Source organism: Centruroides vittatus, unplaced genomic scaffold (genome assembly GCF_030686945.1).
Source record: "Centruroides vittatus isolate TY-2023 unplaced genomic scaffold, ASM3068694v2 contig_113, whole genome shotgun sequence".
Taxonomy (NCBI): domain Eukaryota; kingdom Metazoa; phylum Arthropoda; class Arachnida; order Scorpiones; family Buthidae; genus Centruroides; species Centruroides vittatus.
Genome location: NW_027120725.1, coordinates 124,626 through 146,596, shown reverse-complemented (window position 1 = coordinate 146,596; position 21,971 = coordinate 124,626). Strand labels below are relative to the sequence as shown.

General features: G+C 42.5%; 3 protein-coding genes across 3 annotated transcripts; all 3 read left to right on the top strand.

Annotated features, from left to right (window-relative positions):
* Positions 1–3,207: 3,207 nt before the first annotated feature.
* LOC136977970 (uncharacterized) lies at positions 3,208–5,049 on the top strand. The gene has a single exon (XM_067273590.1). It carries the CDS (start codon positions 3,208–3,210, stop codon positions 5,047–5,049), a length of 1,842 nt encoding a protein of 613 aa, XP_067129691.1.
* A 7,524-nt stretch (positions 5,050–12,573) lies between these two features.
* On the top strand, positions 12,574–13,557 carry LOC136977953 (uncharacterized). The gene has a single exon (XM_067273570.1). It carries the CDS (start codon positions 12,574–12,576, stop codon positions 13,555–13,557), a length of 984 nt encoding a protein of 327 aa, XP_067129671.1.
* Positions 13,558–19,827: 6,270 nt separating this feature from the next.
* LOC136977937 (uncharacterized) lies at positions 19,828–21,264 on the top strand. Its single transcript, XM_067273554.1, has one exon. It carries the CDS (start codon positions 19,828–19,830, stop codon positions 21,262–21,264), a length of 1,437 nt encoding a protein of 478 aa, XP_067129655.1.
* Positions 21,265–21,971: the final 707 nt, after the last annotated feature.

The following is a 21,971-nucleotide window of genomic DNA, read 5'->3' as shown; positions in this document are numbered from 1 at the left end:
CGCCAATCGGTGTGCCATCTTGGTTTCGGCGTTCTCTGTGCAAATTACTCCTCCCATCTGCCCGAACTATCAGTTACGGCTGATTTGTGTCCCGTGTGTTTTTTCATCCTACTGTTAACCTTACTAAGTGTGTTCGGGATGTGCCCTCCAAGTGATGTTATCGCTGTGAACAGCCCCCCTGAACCGGGAACTGGTAACAGCCACATCGAGGACAGCATTATTGCCAGAATTAATAAGCAGCTGGTGACTATAATGGACTCCATACCGACTGATTCAAGCGTATCTGTTAAATCAAAGGCTAGGACCGCTGCTAGAGAGGCAGCCACCAAAATGCATGCGGCTGCTAACCAGATTTTTGGTATGGTTCAGGAACTACGAGAACACGTTAAGTACCTATCTGGTACCACCTGCCAATCCCAAGGTGCCTCCTATGCAGATATAGTACAGCGTAAGCTGGCCCCAGCGAGTAGCACCACCAAACTGATAGCAGCTAAGTCAGCGGTTCTTGATGGGATTAAAAATTTTAAAAATCAGCAACATGAAGTAATTGTCTCGGCTGTCCGCACTCCTGACGATATAGACCCTATTCCAGAAGAAACACTGGATCTCCTCCAGACACATGTCGATCCTAAAAGATTAGGAGTCAAGATTAAAAACATCCGGCCACTCCCGAGTGGAGACCTTAAAATTCAGGTGCATGAAGACAAGGACTTACAAACATTAATCAGTGCAGTCACTTCTAATGAGGCCTTGACAAGAAAAATCAAGGTTAAAAACTTAAGAAAACTCCAAAGCTTATTTTGTTCAATATATCAAACGAGGTCAATGACGAGGACCTGATACCAGGTATTTTTGAGCAAAACACCCACCTTGCTGAGGTCACCACAGAAGAAGAATTCTGTGCAAATACACGGGTGACGCATAGTTTCCACCCTCGTAATAACCCCATGGTCAGACATGTCATAATAAATGTAAAACCAAACATCAGGAATGCCATAATGCAAAACAGTAGAATCTTCCTGGGCTGGAACTCTATACGGGTGGATGATTATCTAGAGATACTACGATGCTACAACTGCGCTGGGTTTGGACACACTTCACTCCGGTGTACGGAGAAGCAGCGTTGTACCCACTGCACTAAAGGGCATAGGTTTAGAGAGTGCTCAAATTTACGGAAGGACCCTCAATGCATCAATTGTAAAAAATACAATAAAACAGTCCCAGAACATAAGGCACTCCAGATAGACCATAATGCCTTCGATAAAGGATGCCCGCTACTACATAGGTACAAAGAAAATCAGGTTAAACAGATACAGTATCAATAATAGTCTCATCTGTTCTAGACCAAACCTGTTATATTCTCTCCTTTTATGAATAATAACACCCATACTACTCAATGTCAGACTCACAAAAATGTCATCAACATTCTGCAAATTAACCTACAGAGGTCTAAGGCAGCATCTTCTGAGGCCACCCAATTGGTCAATGACCTTAATGTGGACATTATGGCCATCCAGGAGCCATATACCCATAGCAACCAAGTTGCTATGCTGGGTCCCGGTAGGGTAATCACCTCAGCAACTCCTGGTAATGTTGCTAAAACTGGTCTTGTTATTTATAACAAAGATCTATTGGTCCAACTTCTCGTACAACACTCCACTCCATATTATACAACCGTCAGCGTAGACACCCCCCAGGGCACCATCTACATCATCTCTTTTTATTGCTCACCGGATGAAGACCTGAAGGAGGTCCTTACACAACTAGATGCAACCATCAACTGTCTACACAACTATCCTTTAGCCCTGCTGGGGGACTTCAATGCCAAATCACACCTTTGGCACAGCCCGGTGGAGGACCCATGAGGGTACCTCCTTTGTGAATTTATGGCAGCTCATGACTTGACCTCAATGAACGAAAGCCCACTGCCCACTTTCTCTGCCAGTACTGGGGAAAGCTGGGTCGATGTGTGCCTGGGAAATCCTTCCTTCCTCAACAAAGTAACAACCTGCAATACTCAAGATATGGTATCGGCTAGGGCCCATAGCTATATCCTCACTACCATCGAGGAACATAACATTACCAATAACTACAGGATAGGCAACAGCACAAACTGGGATCAGTTCAAAAGTTGCCTTACCAGTCTATGGAAACCTTCACTGATTATTAACATCAACACTGAAAGTGAACTTGACGAAGTTATTCTACAGTTAACACACGCTATCCGGGAGGCCATGTACCTCTCCACAAAGGTCTACACTAGAAAGGTTGACGCTCCCTGGTGGGACGCAGATTTGAATAATAAAAGGAAAGAAGTCAGGCGCTGTAAAAGGAGGTATAGACGGGAAACCGACCCACACATTAAAGAACAAAAAAGGGTAGAATACCGTGACTGCTACAAACAATATAAGCAACTAATTAATAACTGCAGATCCAAGTCATGGAAAACCTTCTGTACCAACATTTGCGGGAACAATCCCTGGACTGTCCCCTACTATACAGTCCGCAAGAAAGGAAAAAACAGCAATCTCCCGCCAACTATACTGAATGAGAACGGTTCGTACACAACCTCTGTCCAGGAGACCTGCCAATGTATTATGAATGAGCTTTTCCCCCAGGACACGCCGATACATGATACAGAGTACCAAAAAGATATCAGGAAGGGCACCTCTATCAACAGAACCGATTATAATGACCACCCTTTTTCGGCTACTGAGATCCTTAAAACGATAAAGAGGAACAAGGCCCCAGGTCCGGATTTCATAACCTGGAAGACAGCCAAAGAAGCCTTCGACGCAATACCTACCACCTTCCATGTACTCTTTAACAAATGCCTTGACATGGGGTATTTCCCAACAGAGTGGAAACGGGCATCAGTTAAACTGATCCCTAAAAAACAAGGGAAAGCTCCACAAACACCATCAGACTTCAGGCCGATTTCTCTGCTGTCCTTTCTGGGGAAAACACTAGATGGCCTTATGGTCAACAGGATAAACCACCATCTGCGGACCAGCAAATATTTCCACCCCCTCCAGTTTGGCTTCACCAAAGGAAAGAGCACTATTGATGCTCTTGATAACCTGGTTGACTATATCACCTCAGCAAAAGCAGGAGGAAAACACACCCTTCTTGCGGCGGTGGATTTTAAAGGCGCCTTTGATCATGCACAATTTAAGAGATACTAATTGTCCCGATAATATCTATAGGATGGTCCAAAGTTATCTTTCCAATAGGAGTGCTGCTTTCTACTATGGAAACAACCAGATCTACAGTAGACCCATTAGCAGGGGCTGCCCGCAAGGGTCAAAGTCAGGCCCACTGCTATGGAACATCTTATATAATGGGTTGCTAAAGCTTCAAGCAGGCAAAAAACATGATACGGTCATCCAAGGATACGCGGATGACACAATAATAATGATGTCCCATCCAAATCAGGTAATCCTGCAGGAAAATATGACGGAGTTGCTAACACAAGTGCAGGAATGGAGTGATAAAGTTAAGTTAAAAATCAATTACAATAAATGCAGCACCATGCTCCTTCCCAAAGGCAATCCCTTACATAAGCCACCGTCAGTAAGAATGAACGGAATAAGGATACAATATACCACGGCGATGGTATACCTGGGTCTAACGATCGACCATAAACTATTATGGAAAGACCATATCTTCAGTGTCTATGAGAAGGCAGCCACGGCCACTTACGCCCTGGCCACAATTGCCAGAAACAAGTGGGGTCTAAAGTATCAGGCGAGAAGGACAATTTACACAGCTGTCATCCAACAGATAGCAGCATATGGTTGTGAGGTTTGGGGGCACAGGGTTACCACAACTCATATTTGTAGGAAACTACTTTCTCTCCAAAGGCTGGCCACCCTCTTCATTGCAAGAGCGTATAAGACGGCCCCAACAGACGGGTTACTCGTAATTGCAAATATCCTACCAATCGACCTACATATAATGGAACGGTACCTCCTCCATAACATTAAGAGATATGACAAGAAGGAGCTAACAACGCAGCAACTTACTAAAAAGTTGGCCCCCTTTACAGAGGGAGAGCTCATTCCTCACTTAATGAACCTAATCACTGACCATGGTCTTGATGTTGATTATACGACCAACTGTATGCATCCTGCGTTCGAACCCAACTACACCATTGTACTTAAGGAACCTCCTCCACAGGCTGATAACAGCATATACATCTTTACTGATGGGTCCCACTCGGACAGAGGTACCGGGGGATCATTCGTTGTTTATGGTAATAACAACAGGAAACTCTTCCAACACTACTTCAAGCTACAAAACTACAACACCAATAACCAAGCTGAGTCCTTGGCTATTCTTAAAGCTGTCAACTACGTAAAAAACAACACTATTTCTTTGAAGAATAAAATGGTATACATCAACACGGACAGTCGGGTTGCCCTATACCAAATCCAAAAGTTAAACATTAAACTTCCAATTATCAGGGACACCGTTATTAAATTAAACAGCATCCATCAAACCCAAATTACTCTGACTTGGGTTAAAGGTCACTCTGGTGTCACAGGTAACACGCAAGCCGATTTCCTCGCCAAAAAGGCCATCACAAACTTGCACACTTATTCCTACTCCAAAATACCCTACAGCTGGCTCGCCAACCAAGTCCACGCTTATGCTATTCAGCGTTGGCAAAGGCGCTGGGACACGAGCAACACAGGAAGGACTGTACACAGCTTTCTGCCCTCAATTGCTGTTAGGATGAAGCTAACACACTTCATCCCAACTTATGAAACAACCCAGCTCCTTACCGGCCATGGCAATATGAATGGCTATTTAAACCGCTTTTTAAACAAGACTACTGGTAACTGCAGCTGTTCCCCGGATCAGTGGGAGGACAGCAACCACATTTTGTTTGACTGTCCACTTTATAACAGTGAACGTCAACCTCTTATTTTGGCAACGTTACATGAAAATGTGGCGTGGCCCTGTTCACCGGATTTACTTCTAAGAAATAAAAAACTTTATAAAGAACTGATGAACTTTATCAGGAAAATAAATGTGTTCCACTAGCTTCAAGAAACAACCCATCCTGCCCACTAGCCCTAACATTATGTAACTACTGGGCTTCCATCTGTAACTATTCCTGTATCTGACCCTACTATATAATGTATCACATAGGGTTCTTCTATGTCATTCCTGTAACATTACATGTAATCTCTGTTTTTCTTAATAAATGGCACCGTTGTAGGACTCATGAGATCCCATACTTCCCCTTCCTTCCTTCCTTCCCCCCCTCCCCTCCTCCCCCTCTCTCACCCACCTCCTTCGTTCTAGCCAGGCTATGCTTCTAGTACGGCCGGTTATATTTCTAAATGTCTACTTTCACACACAAGAGGGCGTCGAGTCGCAACTGTGGTAAGTTGTGTGAACATCGGCTCCGTCTATCGATCGACGCATCGGCGTTTGTGCGCATTAATCTTTGGATTTATATATACCGTTCGACTCGTCTAAGCATTAGCTATCATTTGATATCTAGTTCATCAAGATCCGTCCAGCCGTTAAGGAGCTACAGGACTTAGTACTTTTCGGGTTTTGTACAACTTTCCCCGGCCCGCTTTTGCCGGCAAGTATTTTTCACTCGGACACTATGGCTACCGTTATGGAAGACAACGAAACCAATTATAGCTTCGCTGAGGAGGATTTAATAAATACGGTCAATTTGCAACTGGAAATAATATTTAATAACATTCTCTCGAACTCAAATATATCCGTTAAGTCAAAAGAACGGGCAAGTGTTAAAGAAGCAGCAGTCAAGATGCATGCGGCTGCGAATCAAATTTTCGGCATGGTCCTCGAATTGAGGGAGAGAGTAAAGGCCTTAACCAATTCTCCAGCCCATATGGGCAGGGCATCTTACGCCGACATTGTTAAAAGTAACCAAGGTTACCCTAGTCGCACAACAAGGCTCATAGCAGAAAAATCTGAAGCTTTGGGAGGAATAAAAAATCCTAAAGTGAATAATCACGAATTCATAGTAACCACGATTAAACAACCAGATGAACCTGTTCCAATCCCGGAAGAAACGCTGGATTTACTTCAAACTCATGTGGACCCCAAAAAACTGGGGATCAAAATCAAAGCAATACGCCCCCTCCCTGAGGGAGACCTGCGCATACAGGTACACGATGAGAAAGATATACAAACCTTCAAAGAGGCGGTACAAGCGGAGGAAGCCCTCACAAATAAAGTGAAAATAATAGAGAAGAAAAAACGCTCCCCGAAGATCATACTATTTAATTTACCGACTGATATGGAAGTGGAAGGGCTAACCAAAGACATTTTCAATCAGAACGAGAGTATACAAGAAGTCATAAGCGAAGAACAATTCATGGAAACATCCAAAATCTCACATTGTTTTAATTCTAAGAACAACCATAATCTGAAACACATAATTATTAGTGTCAGACCAGATATTAGAAATAAAATTATGCAACAAAGAAGACTATATATAGGGTGGAGATCTGTGGCCGTGGATGATTACATAGATATAGTTAGATGTTTAACTGTACAGGCTTCGGGCACACCTCCTATAAGTGCTCGGAGAAACAGAGGTGCACCCATTGCACTAAAAAACATAAATTTAAAAATTGCCCAAATCTAGCAAAAGATCCTGTGTGTTTTAACTGCAAGAAACGTAACAAAACGGTGCCAGAAAACAGATCAATGCCCACGGACCATAACGCATTTGATAAGAGCTGTCCTATACTACAACGATATAAGGCCAACACCATCAGAATGACACAATATGAGTAAAAGGGTTGTCGCGTGGGTCCCCTGGGCTTGCCTAGCTGACCTGTTTCTGGTGCACTTCCTTTATGGATAGCTTAAACATACTCCAAATTAACCTACAGAGGTCTAAGGCTACCTCTTCAGAGGCCCTTCAGATGGTCTCAGAACGGAAGATTGACATACTGGTATTTCAAGAGCCCTACCTTATTGATAATAGCGTGGCAATGTTGGGCAATGGTCGCATTTTCACCCACAAAGGTAATAACCAAAGGACTAAAACTGGTGTTGCAATTTATAACCCAAACATCATGGTACAATTAGTTACACAGCTTTCTACCTACTATTATACGACAGTCAGTATCGATACCCCAAAGGGATGTCTCTACATCATTTCATTCTACTGTTTTCCAAACGAGGAGTTGGCCTACCCGCTTGATCTCCTTGGTGCGTCTTATAATAGCCTAAAAGGGAACTCTGTTTTAATTCTGGGGGATTTTAATGCTAAATCCCACTTATGGCACAGTGCAGTAGAAGATCCCAGAGGCTTTCTGCTAAGGGAATTTATGGCTACTATGGTTTATCCTCCATGAATGACAGTCCACTACCCACCTTCTCTTCTACCAACGGGGAAAGCTGGGTGGACGTATGTCTGGGAAACGATGTCCTCCTCAAACAGGACTGGGACTGTAGTACGGTGGATCAGATATCTGCAAGCGACCACAGCTATATACAAATCAATATTAGGAATGGCAAAGAGGTCAGGAGTTACAGGATAACAAATAATAAGAACTGGAATCTCTTTCATGACTGCCTCACTGCCCTCTGGTACTCGCCCCCTCTAACTCATATTAATACCAAGGAAGAGCTGGATAACACAGTTGTCACTCTTACGAATACAATACACCAAGCTGTATTCCTCACCACTACGGTTAGGGTAAAAAAGATGAATGCCCCCTGGTGGGACAATGATCTGGAAAATAAGAGAAAAGAGGTTAGAAGGAGGAAGAGGCAGTTTAGGAAAGAAAGGGACCCCACCCTAAAAGAACACAAAAGGAACGTTTATAAGAACTGCTATAGAGATTATAAAAAACTAATAAACACTTCCAGGACACGCTCCTGGAGGGATTTTTGTACGAACACTTGTGGTAATAACCCATGGGCGATCCCTTATTACATTGCAAGGAAGAAAGGGAAATCCAGCAGTATCCCTCCCACTATCGAAGATGGGAAGGGGTCTTTTACTTCATCTCCAGCTAACACCTGCCGCCGAATCTTTGATGATCTGTTTCCCACGGACGACTGTCCCATGGATACCGCTTATCACAAAACCATAAGAGAGAAAGCCCTCCAATACTGCAGCGGCTACAGGGATAAAGCTTTTACCACCAGCGAGCTAAGGAAGGAGATTGCTAATATTAAAAGTAAAAAGGCACCCGGCCCAGACTGCATCACCTGGCGGACAGTGAGGGAAGCTGTAAAGGCTATCCCTACTACCTTCTTGGTGATCTTTAATAAGTGTCTGGACTTGGGTCACTTTCCTACTTACTGGAAACAGGCGTCTGTGAGGTTTATTCCTAAAAACAACAATACAACAATGCCGTCCGACTTCCGCCCTATTTCCTTGCTCTCCTTTTTTGGCAAAATCCTGGATGCTCTCATAACCAATAGGATCACTTACTATCTTGACTCAATCAACTACTTTCACCCGCTACAGTATGGGTTCAGGAGAGGCAAAAGCACAGTCAACGCTTTAGATAACCTTATTGATTATATAACTAAAGCAAAGAAGGACGGCAATCACACCCTGATGGTTTCTGTGGACTTTAAAGGGGCCTTCGACCACGCTTGGTGGCCGGAGATCCTACATCAGCTTGGTAAGGCTAATTGCCCGGACAATCTATACAAAATCATCAGTAGCTACCTGAAAGACAGGAGTGCCAGTTTCTACCATAACAACAAACTGATCTACACCAAAGAAATAAGCAGAGGTTGCCCGCAAGGCTCTAAATCTGGCCCCCTATTTTGGACTGTATTGTACAATGAGCTCCTAAAACTTCAAAAGGATTGTCCAATGAATGCTATGATCCAGGGGTATGCTGACGACACAATAATTGTGATGTCACACCCCAATCAGGAAAAACTCCAGATAGAGATGAACAAACTCCTGGCCTGCGTCAGTGACTGGAGCAATAAGGTAAAACTAAAAATAAATCATAACAAGTGTAACTGCATGCTCTTTCCCAAGGGAAACCCACTTCAAAAACCACCGTCGGTTAACATTAGGGGTCAAAGGCTACCGCATGTAACATCAGTGAAATATCTCGGTCTTATTATTGACCATAAACTGCTGTGGAAGGAGCACATTCACACAATCTATGACAAAGCCTCAGACATCTCCCACGCACTGGCCACGATTGCAAGGAATAAATGGGGCCTTAATTATAGGGCCAGGAGGTCCATTTATATAGCTGCAGCAAATAGTTTCGTATGGCTGTGAGGTCTGGGGCCGTAGGGTAGTGAATACTCACATCCAAAGGAAGTTACTCGCAATACAGAGACTGGCGGCAATTTATATTACCAGGGCATACAGGACCGCCCCCACTGATGGGCTACTCTTGTTAGCTAACCTTATGCCTCTGGACCTTGTTATTGCTAAGAAGTACATTTTACACAATATGAAGAGACTGCACGCTAAAAGCATAAGCGAAGACAACTACAAGCAAAATGTTACACCCTTAATGGATGGTGATACTATTCATAATTTGACTACCCAGTTGATGGACAATGGTCTGGATGTAACAACTGCTAAGCCACTCCACCCTGCCACTATCCAAAAGTATGAGGTTTTTATGGACACCTACCATCATGATAGGAGGGGAATCAAAATTTATACTGATGGATCACATTCTGCCTCAGGTACCGGAGGGTCCTTTGTAGTTTACTCGAATAATGGTAGAACCATGTACCAGAGTTACTTCAGGCTCGCTGACCACTGTACTAATAACCAGGCAGAGTCATTGGCTCTCCTGAAGGCGATTAAGTATATCAACAGTAAGTACAGTGAAACGACGGACCTAAACATCACTATCTACACCGACAGCTGAGTGGCCTTATACCAAATCAGCAAGGGAAATACCAAATTTCCCATCATCAAGGATACCATAGAGGCTTTGGACAATACTCCACACTCCACCATTCTCCTTAACTGGGTAAAAGGACACTCCAAGAATAAAGGTAACACCCATGCTGATTTCTTAGCCAAAAAAGCCATCACTAACTTAAATTGGTACACCTATAAAAGGATCCCACTAAGGTGGCTGTATCAAAAGGTTCACGAGTACTTTATCGAACGGTGGCAATCACGATGGTCATCCAGCGTGACAGGTCGTACTGTTTTTAAATTCCTTCCCTCCATAGTTGAGAGAAGAAAGTGCCATTATTTCTCTCCCTCCTTCGAACTGACACAACTCCTTACGGGGCATGGCAACCTAGGCAGTTATTTAGCAAGGTTCCATAGCAAAGGCGACAGCCAATGCTCCTGCCCCTCTGCTGCCTGGATGGACAGCGACCATGTGCTATTTTCTTGCCAAAATTTTAATCATGAAAGGCAGGCTCTTGTCGCCAGTGCAATCGAAGAAAACATCGCCTGGCCTTGTAGCCCGCATACTATCATAAACAACAAAAACTTATATAGTGCCCTTGTTAAGTTCTGCAAGGAAATCAAGATCCTCTCCTAAGCCAGATACCCGTGGACTATTCACTTCTATTCCAGCGAAGATCTTCAACCTGCCAATTTGGACCCTGCAGGTTCCCTCTCTAGTGCCTGATCTAGGTTGCTAGTAGTGGTCTACTCTTCTGCCACACTTTACTGTTCTGTGTTATGTAGTATTATGTACTTTTGTGTAATTATGTTATTTGTCGGGATCTTCTGTATTAGGAATACTTTCCTTGCCTCTGTAATTGTATATGTTTGTTTTCAATAAACGGCACCCGATGCAGACCTCTGAGATCCCATCCCTCCTCTCTTCCTTACCTTCTACTCCCAACCTCACCCCCCTCCTCCCCTCCCCTCTCCTCCATCTCTCTCCCCTTCTTCCCCTGGGCTATGCCAACATTGGTCAGGCCTCGCTATCCTCAACGTGTCTACTTTCCCAACTGCTGCCTGGTCGTTAGTCTTCTGCAGCAAGCAAGGATTTAAAGCACCCGTGGGGTGACCCATATAAAATAGCTTGATAAATGGGAAAGAAACCTACATCCCTATATTATTATCAGTCCCAACCACCCTAATGATTATGACATTGCCAGTAATTTAACTAAATTAATGAAATATCACTTTCCAAAAGATGATGGTCTGAAGAGTCAATTGTACACCAGGATATCAGAAACGAAATAAAGACTGTCTATAATGGTACGGATTGATGCCTGGTTTACCTTTCCTGAGGTACAACGGCAGTCCTTCTTCTGGCCCCCGTAAGCCCCGGGATACAACGGGATCACGGCAGAACTGTTAAAAACGCCTTCCTAGAAATTCTATGCCTTTGTTGTTTTGTATAATGGCTGTCTCTGCTGTGGCTACTTCCGAACACCTGAAGATAGCCAGCATTAAGTTCATCAGTAAAGTCGATCATCCTACTAGTGAAAAAGATTACAGACAATAAGTCTTCTCCAGTTTTAGGGAAAATTCTGGACGGTCTCTTATTGGGGAGAATAAACTGGCACTGACTAGGAATAAGTTAATGAACAGCGGCAATTTGGTTTCAGACCAGGTGCTCCACGATGAAAGCTATCCAACAAGTGACAAATTTTATTAAAAAGCATGAGAGGAGGATAAACACGCCTTGATTATAAGCATAGGACTATAGAAGGCATTTGACAACCTTTGGTGGCCGGCGATTAAGCTTAAACTCAGAAAACCAAATGCCCATACAACATATATAACCTCCTTGATAGTTACCTTACCGATCGTTAAAGCGGGCTATTTTTCCGGCAATCTTCAGACCCTTCACGAGGTCACCAGAGGCTGCCTCAGGCTCCATAAGTGGGCCGGGGATTTGGAATCTTAACTACGACGATCTCCTAGATAATATCCCTACTTCTGATGACATAAATATTCAGGGGTTTGCTGATGACACGCTCCTGATGCTTCGCATCGAACTGCGATGTCCTTCAGTCAATGGTTCTAGTACACTAAAGATCATAGGTGCATGGATGCTAAAAATAAACTCCCAATAAACTACGACAAATGTGCAGCTCTGGTATGCACTAGGAAGAACAAGAGGAAGCAACTACAAAGACCCATGTGTATCCATTTGGATAATCAAGAATCAAGATTACATCACATCTTAAATACTTGGGAGTTACCATTGACCCTACTTTTAGTTGGAAACATCATATTGACGAAAGCTGTAAAAAGATCCGTCAAAGGGCGAACGCCCTCCACCATATCGCCCATAATACCTGGGGTCTAGGATTCAAACCAGACTAGATTTAATCTATAAGGGAGCTATTGGAACCAGCGCTACTGTATGGAGCCCAAATCTGGGCGAAATTGTACACCTGACGCATATTAAAAGGAAACTGCTGTCGGCCCAGCGGGATTCTGCTATAAGAATCTGCAAGGCCTACAGAACTACGCCAACTGATGCACTCCTTACCCTGGCAAATATTCTACCAATTCACCAAAAAATTAAACTACAATTCTGGAACTGGAATATTAGGAAAACTAAAACTGACTGGGACAATGACATCAAACCTGATAATAAATGCTTAACGGAGTTAAAATCCAAGGGCACGGAGCTCTTGAGTATGATTCAGGAATTTGGGATAGACATCCTGTACCCAAATTCTGGGTACCACCAACATCCTGCTGAAGGTGCAGTCCCTATTGCTATCGGCGACTACAACCATCAAGTGTCCTCCTCAGAATGGCAAGTCTTTACTGACAGTGCCAAGAATGAGGCGGGTACTGGGGCTGCCTTTGTCATCTTTAATAGCAGCAGCAAGGAACCATCAAAAGAAGAATACCACAAGCTCGAGGCCCATTGCTCCAATAACCAAGCGGAGCTATGGGCTATGCACGCAGCCCTCTTATCCATCACAAGTAATCTTGCAAAAATCCAGGGTAGGATAAACTTTTTTACGGACAGTAGATATGTCCTTAGTGTTTTAAAAGGAACCACCAAACGTACTGCAGTGGGGGAAAAAACCCTACATCTTGCAAGGAATCTGCACAAGAGGCGTGACATCAAATTTTATTGGATTCCTGGGCACAGCGGCATCCACGGAAATGAGAGAGCAGATTGCCTGGCGAAAAAGGCAACGGCACTGCAGACCTCCCCTTCCTTCAGGAAAATCCCCCTAACGTTCATAAGTAAAGCCCTCATGGACATTACCATAGCCGATTGGCAAGAGAACTGGAAAAACTCGACCACAGGAAGACTAACATTCCGCTTCATCCCATCCATCATAAAAAGACAACACCTCAGCCATCTCCGCATCTCGCATGAAATAACCCAAGGTCTAACAGGACATGGAAACTTCCCGGCATATCTGCACCGTTTCAAGAAATCTGAGAAAGACACTTGCAGCTGCGACAACACTACCACTGGCGACGCTCTCCATATGATCCTAGATTGCCCTACCTACGATGTGAAGCGCCAGTCACTTATTGGGTATTGCTTGCTGAAAGGACAGAACTGGCCACCCAACCTGGACTTCCTGTGCACAGATAAAGGAGCATTTAAACATCTGTCTACCCTTCTGTCGTTCAGCCTGAAGTCAAGCACTTAGTATCAGTAGGCCACCAGTAACTGTTAAGTCTCTGTTCATCCGGTGCTAATTGTCTACTATCCTGTAAACTTGTGTTATTGTAATTGTTTTTGTATTATCTTATTATATATATATATTTATGTATTTTGCTAATTGTCTTATTATTCTGTAAACATGTGTTATTGTAATTGTTTTGTATTATTTTATTATATATATATATTTATGTATTTTGCTAATTGTCTTATTATTCTGTAAACATGTGTTATTGTAATTGTTTTGTATTATTTTATTATATATATATATATTTATGTATTTTGCTAATTGTCTTGTTATTGTAATTGTTTTGTATTATTTTTCTATAATTTTTTTTTTGTGTGTGTTTTCCACTGTCTATGTAATTTTGTCATTAATGATTGTTTTGTGTATAATTGTACATTTCTGTTTGTGTCGGCCGCGACATGCTGGCCTTTTGTTCGTCCAGCCAAATTGGCATTTTGTACATATCTTGTATTTTGTATTGTTTTCAATAAATGCGGTGCAGATGCTCTTGGGATTCCTAACTCTCCTCCTTCCACTCTTTACTATATCCCACCTCCTCCCTTACCTCATCCCTCCCTCTTCTCTAGTGGCTAAGTTTCATTAACAGCCTGCTCTTTACTCTACTGTCTACTTTCACAAACATCGTCAGTCGTGTCTGAAGTGTGCTCTGTCTCTCGATCGAGTTATCTCCGTGAATCCTTGGATTAGCGACGAATGGTATATACCGATCGAAAGAACTATTCACCAGGAATCCGTAAGTGTCTTATTTGTAAAAATCGGACAAGCGGTTCGGCAGATACGAGCGGTTATATCTTTTAAATTTGCTCAGGCCCCATCGGGCCTCCTTTTGTATTATCGTGATAATTGCAAACGGTATTATGTTTAGTTTAAGGTCCTCCGCATATGCTGTAAATTTGGTCATCGGGAGACTATTATTTAATTAGTTATATCGGTTTTGTTAAACAAAGGTTAACCCTAACACGTGTTTCGTCGGGAAGGAGCCGATCGGCGTGTGTTTAACTGACCGGCGGGACTATAACCGACCGGCGTGGTTGAGCCGTTCGGCGTTTCTGCTTTTGTTTTTCCCTGTTCTTCGTTTTTTTTTGTTCAGTGTTTTATTTGTTGTGACATCGGTGTAGGCTACCATTCCAGCCACCATCGACCTTGTTGCAGCTGTGTTTTATAGACTTTGTACGGAAACTTATCTGTTTGGCTATACAGAGCCATTTAACTATTAGAACTATCTCTCACATTGGTATTTGAATCTTATTACCACCCTTCTCTGGCATCATGGACCTCCCTGAAAAAGAACTTCTTGAAGCTCTTAACAATCATCTAGGCACCATTATGGACTCAATTCCTTCTAATTCCCATCGCTCGGTGACAACAAAAATGAGACAGAAGGTCAGATCAGCAGCAATGGAGATGCATGCAGCAGCCAATAAACTTTATGGCATGGTGCTAGCTCTAAGAACTGGTGAGAAACAAAGAGAACCAACGTATGCAGAAAAAGTGAAAGGAAATATAACATCAAATAGCGAAACTACCAGAATGATAAATGAAAATGCACTAACCAACACACAACAAAAAAATCGCAAAAACCTTATAATAGAACCACTAGAGGATGAAGAGGGCGAACTACTATGTCCTGAGGAGGTAATGGGGACCATACAAAATAGTATTAACCCAACAGATATGAATATAGGGATAAAACATATACAGGCTTTACCAAGTGGAAGTATTAAGATCCAAGTCAAGTCAGACAGAGATATTAATAACCTCAAAGAAGCAATAGAAAAGATTCTAACAGTACAAGGAAAAGTACGACTAACCACATCAAAGCAGCGTAAACCAAGAGTGATCCTGCTAAATGTCCCGGTGAAAGATGGGAAAGTAGAACTAAAAACTAAAATTTATGAACAAAATGATGAATTAAGAGAAAAGCTCACGCAAGAGGCCTTTCTACGGGAGACAACTATCACACATGCTATTCCCTCCAGAAGAGGAGAGGACCAGCACCATGTAGTCATGATGGTTCCACCGAACATCAGAAGCACCTTAATAAAATTAAAAAAGATCAGCTATGGATGGGGATCTCTCATAATAGACGATTATATCCCAATTGTACGATGCTTCCAATGCACTGGATTTGGCCATATAGCCAAATATTGTGACCAAAAGCAACGATGCAGCCAATGTGCTAAAAGACATAAATATAAAGATTGTCCGTACAAAAAGGAAGAACCGAAATGTACAAATTGCAGCAAAAATAATAAAAAACAACCAGAAGGACAGAAATTCCACACAGATCATAACGCTTTTTCTTCTAACTGCCCAACTCTGCAAAACTATAAGAAACTACTGGTAAAGCAAACAGACTATGTGTAACATACATCCTTCCTAACTTGCTGATCTCGCAATCTTAATGTTCACTGACACCATGAAAATACTTCAAATAAATACACAAAAAAGTAAGGCGGCTTGCTCCTTATTACTCAAAACTGCGAATGATCTAGATGTTGACTTGATCCTAATCCAGGAGCCATACACCATTAGGAACAAAATTGTCCGCTTTGGTAACTGGCAAATCCTAAATAACAACACGAATAATGATAGACCGAAAAGTGGGATTATCATACGAAATAATCAAATAAAAGCAGCACTTGTCCCTAAATTAAGCAACAAGATTACCACTGTGGCTATCCACAATAGCCCCATAGATTACATCATTTGTGCTTATCTCTCGCCTTTCGATAAAGATGAAGACTGTATAAATGAACTTAGCGAAATTATACAACATATCAAAGATAAGAACTTTATCCTAGCAGGTGATTGTAATGCAAAGTCACCCCTATGGTTCCATGAGGAAGAGGACAACAGGGGGAGACTAATGCAAGACCTTATAAATGAGTTTGACGAAATCTCCTTAAACACATCCACGTTACCTACCTTCCAGACTGACAGGGCAAAAGGATGGCCGGATGTCTGCCTGGCGACGACTACTTTAGGTGCTCTTGTGCACAACTGTGAGACGTTGCTGCTAGACTCCGTAAGCGACCATCGGTACATTCTTACTGAGATCAACCACACACAAGCCAAGGATAAAATAGAAGAAACTCACTGGAGGAAACACACTAACTGGGATATTTTCAAAAATATATTTGCCTCCAACTGGAGGAAATATAACTTCACTGAATTAAATACTCATGAAGAAATCAACAAATATGTTGATCACATTACTACCTCACTCCTCGATGCCCTAAATAGAGCATCTACATCCAAAACTAACACAAATAGAACACATTGGTGGACAGGAAGCCTGGAAAACGAAAAGAGGAGAATAAAACACCAACGTAAAAGTTGGCTTAGAGAGAATAATGAGACCCAAAAAATCAAGAAAGGCAAAGAATATATGGAAGCCTTGAAAAAATATAAAAACAACATTAACCGTGCTAGAACTAAAGCATGGAGGTCCTTCTGCAGCAAACAACACACTGATCCCTGGAGTCAACCATATAGGTTAGCGTTTAACAATAAGAAAAAAGTGAATTTACCAAATATCATCAATCAACATATCCTCACTAGCGGACAAGTCGACACCAACAATATCACGCAACTGTTACGCTACCACTTCCCAATAGATGATGAAAACACGGACTCCCCAACCCACCAAGATATAAGAAGGAAGACGGAAGCAATATATAAAGAAGTAAATGACAAATGGTTCACCTTTAGGGAAGTTCAGAAGGCAATAAACACGCTCGCAAACAAGAAGGCTCCTGGCCATGATAACATAACTGCGGAAATGGTTAAAAAGGCATTCGAAGAAATTCCTATTGCCTTTGTAATTCTCTATAATGGTTGCCTTCAGAAAGGTTACTTTCCTAACAAATGGAAAATAGCCAATATTAAATTCGTCAACAAAGTCGAAAATCCGTCCAACGAACAGGACTATCGACCGATAAGCCTACTCCCTGTGATGGGAAAAGTGCTAGATGGATTACTTATTGGCCGAATTAACTGGCACCTAAACAAAAATAAATTAATGAATAATATGCAATATGGCTTTAAACCAGGATGCTCTACGATAATGGCAATCAGCCAAATAACATCCTTCATTGAAGAAGCCTGGAAACAAGACAAGCACACTCTTTTAGTCAGCATTGACTTTAAAAAAGCTTTTGACCATCTATGGTGGCCAACAATCAAAAGTAAATTAAGAGATACTCATTGCCCCAACAACGTATATAACCTCCTAAGCAGCTATCTCACAGATAGGAAAGCAGGATATTTCTCTGATGGAATAAACGTTATTATCAATGTTAACAGAGGATGCCCACAGGGCTCCCGTAGTGGGCCAGGCCTATGGAACCTGGCCTACAACAACCTGCTCGACACTATACCGTGCTCCGCTGAGACCTTAATCCAAGGCTTCGCGGACGACACGATCCTATTAACAAACCATCAAAACTGTGACAAGCTCCAAAAAAGAGGAAACGACCTCCTGAAAGTTATTAGTAATTGGAGTACACTCCATAAACTCCCGATTAATTACAATAAATGTCAAGCCTTAATCTGCACAAAAAAGAGTAATAGGAAACAGCTACAACGCCCCATGTGCCTGTATATAGAGACAAGGAAAATAAAAATTACTTCCCATCTGAAGTACCTAGGAGTACTTATTGATCCTACTCTCAGTTGGAAGAAACATATTGAAGACATATGTCAAAAAATAAAGCAAAAAGCCAATATGTTTCACCATATTGCCAGAAACACATGGGGCCTTGGCCCTGACCACTGCAGATTGATATACAGGGGTGCAATTGAACCCGCCTTGTTGTATGCGGCCCAAATATGGGGACACAAAGCCAACCTAACTCACTTAAAAAGAAAGTTACTATCTGTGCAACGGGGTTTTGCCATTAGGATATGTAAAGCCTATCGCACGGCCCCGACAGACGCTTTGCTTACCATAGCAAATATCACACCAATCCATCTCAAAATTAAAAATATAGTTTGGAAATGGAACATCCTAAATGACAAAAAAGGGGAAGAGACAGATGTATGCAACACTAACAAAACTATGAGAGATTATAAAACTGACTGTAAAGATCTGTGGGATAATATCCAGGAATATGGACTAGACAACTATATCAGAGGTATAGAGGCTGACCACCATCCAGCAGAGGAAAATACAGCCCTAATTAACATGGAAATAAACAACCACGACCAACCAGCGAATTGGAAAATATATACAGACGGAGCAAAAAATGAAACAGGCACTGGCGCTGCCTTCGTAATATATGAAGGCAACAACAATCAGATGATAAATGAAGAATTCCATAAACTCCACCCGCACTGTTCAAATAACCAGGCGGAACTCTGGGCTATGTATAGCGCCCTGAAATTTATAACTACAAACATGAAAAAATTCCCAGGGAGAATACAATTTAATACGGATAGCCGTTATGTCCTTAATATTATATCAAGTGCTAAAAATAACACTGCTACTGGCATCAAAACAAAACATTTAGCCACCAGCCTAAATAAGAGGAGAACTCTAATCTTTAACTGGACACCTGGACACCAAGGTATTAAAGGAAATGAGAGAGCAGACAAACTCGCTAAAAAAGCCACCACACTACAAACATCACCTTCCTTTGGTAAAATACCAACCACACATGTAACCAACTACTTAAAAGAAAAAATAGAACAACACTGGCAAGCTGAATGGACGAACTCAACGACAGGAAGAATAACATATAAATTCCTGCCGTCTATTGCAAACAGACAAAAGTCCTCCTACATCAAGCCCTCCTTCGGTCTCACGCAATGTTTAACCGGTCATGGGAATTTTGCATACTATCTACACCGCTTTGGGAAAAGAGATCATGACAGCTGCGATTGTGACAATCACACTCAAGGAGATACGCTCCACTTCCTTCTAGACTGCCCCAAGTATGACTCTGAACGCCAAGAACTCATCGGCTTCTGCCTTAATAATGGACAAAACTGGCCCCCTTGTCTGAACTATTTCTGCGCCACCAAACGGGCCTTCCATCGACTGACTCGCTACATCAACAGATGCGACATCTTGGATAGGCAACGACCAGACAACGGACAATTGTAAATCCTGTACACTTCGCTTTATAATATCTGTAAACATTATGTTAATTGTACTCAGCAACATGTAAACAACTTTGCCTGAATGGCACTCTGTAATATTATTATCTTGTACTTTTAATAAATGCGATGCAAGACAATCATGAACCCAACTCTTTACCTTCTCTTCAATCTTTACAGCTTAACTATTTCCACACCCTCACTTCCTCCCTACCCCAACTACCTCTGCCACAAACCTGCAGACTCATCTACAGGGGCGCAGTAGAACCAGCCCTCTTGTACGCAGCACAAATCTGGGGTGACAAGGCAAAACTGACTCATGTCAAACGGAAACTCCTCTCCGTACAGAGGGAATTTGCTATAAGGGTGTGCAGGGCTTATAGGACGGCGCCCACCAACACACTGTTGGTTCTCAGCAACCTCACCCCCATCCATCTGAAAATCAAACTTATTATCTGGAAATGGAAAATTCTCCACAGCACCACAGCAACGAACACCACACCCGATAGCCTGGACAAAACTCAAGAAGAGTTCAACAATAAATGCAGCAACATCTTACAACTACTTCACACACATGGTTTAGATCAACTATCCATCCATAATGATTATGACCACCACCCGGCAAACAGCATCTCAACGTTGGTCCACCTAAGCAACCACTCCCAACACACCACGCCAACCTGGTGTGTTTACACTGACGGAGCCAACAATGAAAAGGGCACCGGAGCCGCCTTCACAATTTATAACACAACCACCAAAACAACCTTCAAGGAGGAATTCCACAAGCTGCAAGCCCACTGCTCTAACAACCAGGCGGAGCTGTGGGCGATGCATCAAGCATTGCTTACCTTGACAAAAAACTTAAACATCTATAAAGGTAACATCACTATTTATACGGACAGCAGGTATGTCCTAAGGGTCATAGCTGGGACTACTAAATGCACCACTACCGGGACGAAAGTCTGTCATCTAGCTGCCAACCTCCAGAGACTAAGAACTACCAACTATATCTGGGTCCCCGGTCATTCTGGTATTGCCGGTAAAGAAAGGGTGGACGCCCTAGCTAGGGAGGTAACCGGGCTTCCGGTCACTCCCACCTTCTCTAAAATACCAATAACCTTCATCATAAACCACCTTAATAAAATCATCATTAGTGACTGGCAGACGGAGTGGGAAACTGCAACAACGGGAAGACTCACGTTTAAATTCCTTCCTTCTATCGATCGTCGAATGCACCTAAAACATTTCACACCTTCTTTCGCTTTAACTCAGTGCGTAACCGGCCATGGGAACTTTCCCTCCTACCTTATGCGCTTTGCCAAAAGTAATAGTGACACTTGTGATTGTGATGGCACAACGGTGGGCGACGCCCTCCACATTTTACTGGACTGCCCAACTCATAATAAACCGCAGCAAAAACTCATGGGCTATTGCCTAACCAATGGCCAAAATTGGCCTCCCAACTTGGATTTTCTGTGCGCAAACAAGGGAGCGTACAACCACCTTCTACGGTACCTTGACGAGTGCAAGATCTTCACGGGATCCTCTCCAAGTTCGCCACCATGAAATCAACAATACCTGTAAATAGTTTGTACAGTAACTCACATCAACTGTATCTTGGTATATTCTAAGGTAATAATTTTTGTTAACTTTCCGTGGAACTTTCCACCATGTATTCTACCTCGCCAAAATGGCACATTGTATTACACTGTACTTAGTTTATTTCTAATAAATGCGATGCAAGCGCAAACGAGATCCCCCTTCACCCTTCCTTCACCCACTTTACTTTCAACACATTCCAACCCCAACCTCCCTCTTTCTATCCCCCCCTTCTTTACTTTACTTCTTATTTCAACTTCACAAAAGGGCTAAGTCTTATGCTTAAAAAAGACAGCCCTACTATACTTACCTTCTGAATGTCTACTTTCACAGAGAGAGCGTCGAGTCGTCAGTTGGTAAGGTTGTGTTATTTTGTGCTCCAGTTCAACTTGGGATATTTTCGGAAGTTTTGGTCCAACCGTCAAACCGGAAACATCGTTGGATTCGGAAAGACGAGAAGAGTCGTTTGACGTCAACTTCGTGAAAATTGGCCCACTCAAATTCGACAGGCAATCAAATAAAGCTTAGGATTTTTCGGCCCGCTTTTTCGGACAGCGAAGCCCGCTGGCCCGATTCTGGTCACATCGGACTGTTGACAGCTAATACGTGAGTACATTCTAAAAATTTTATGCAAATTGGCCCACTCGTTTAGCCTAAATTTGTTTTCTTTCCTC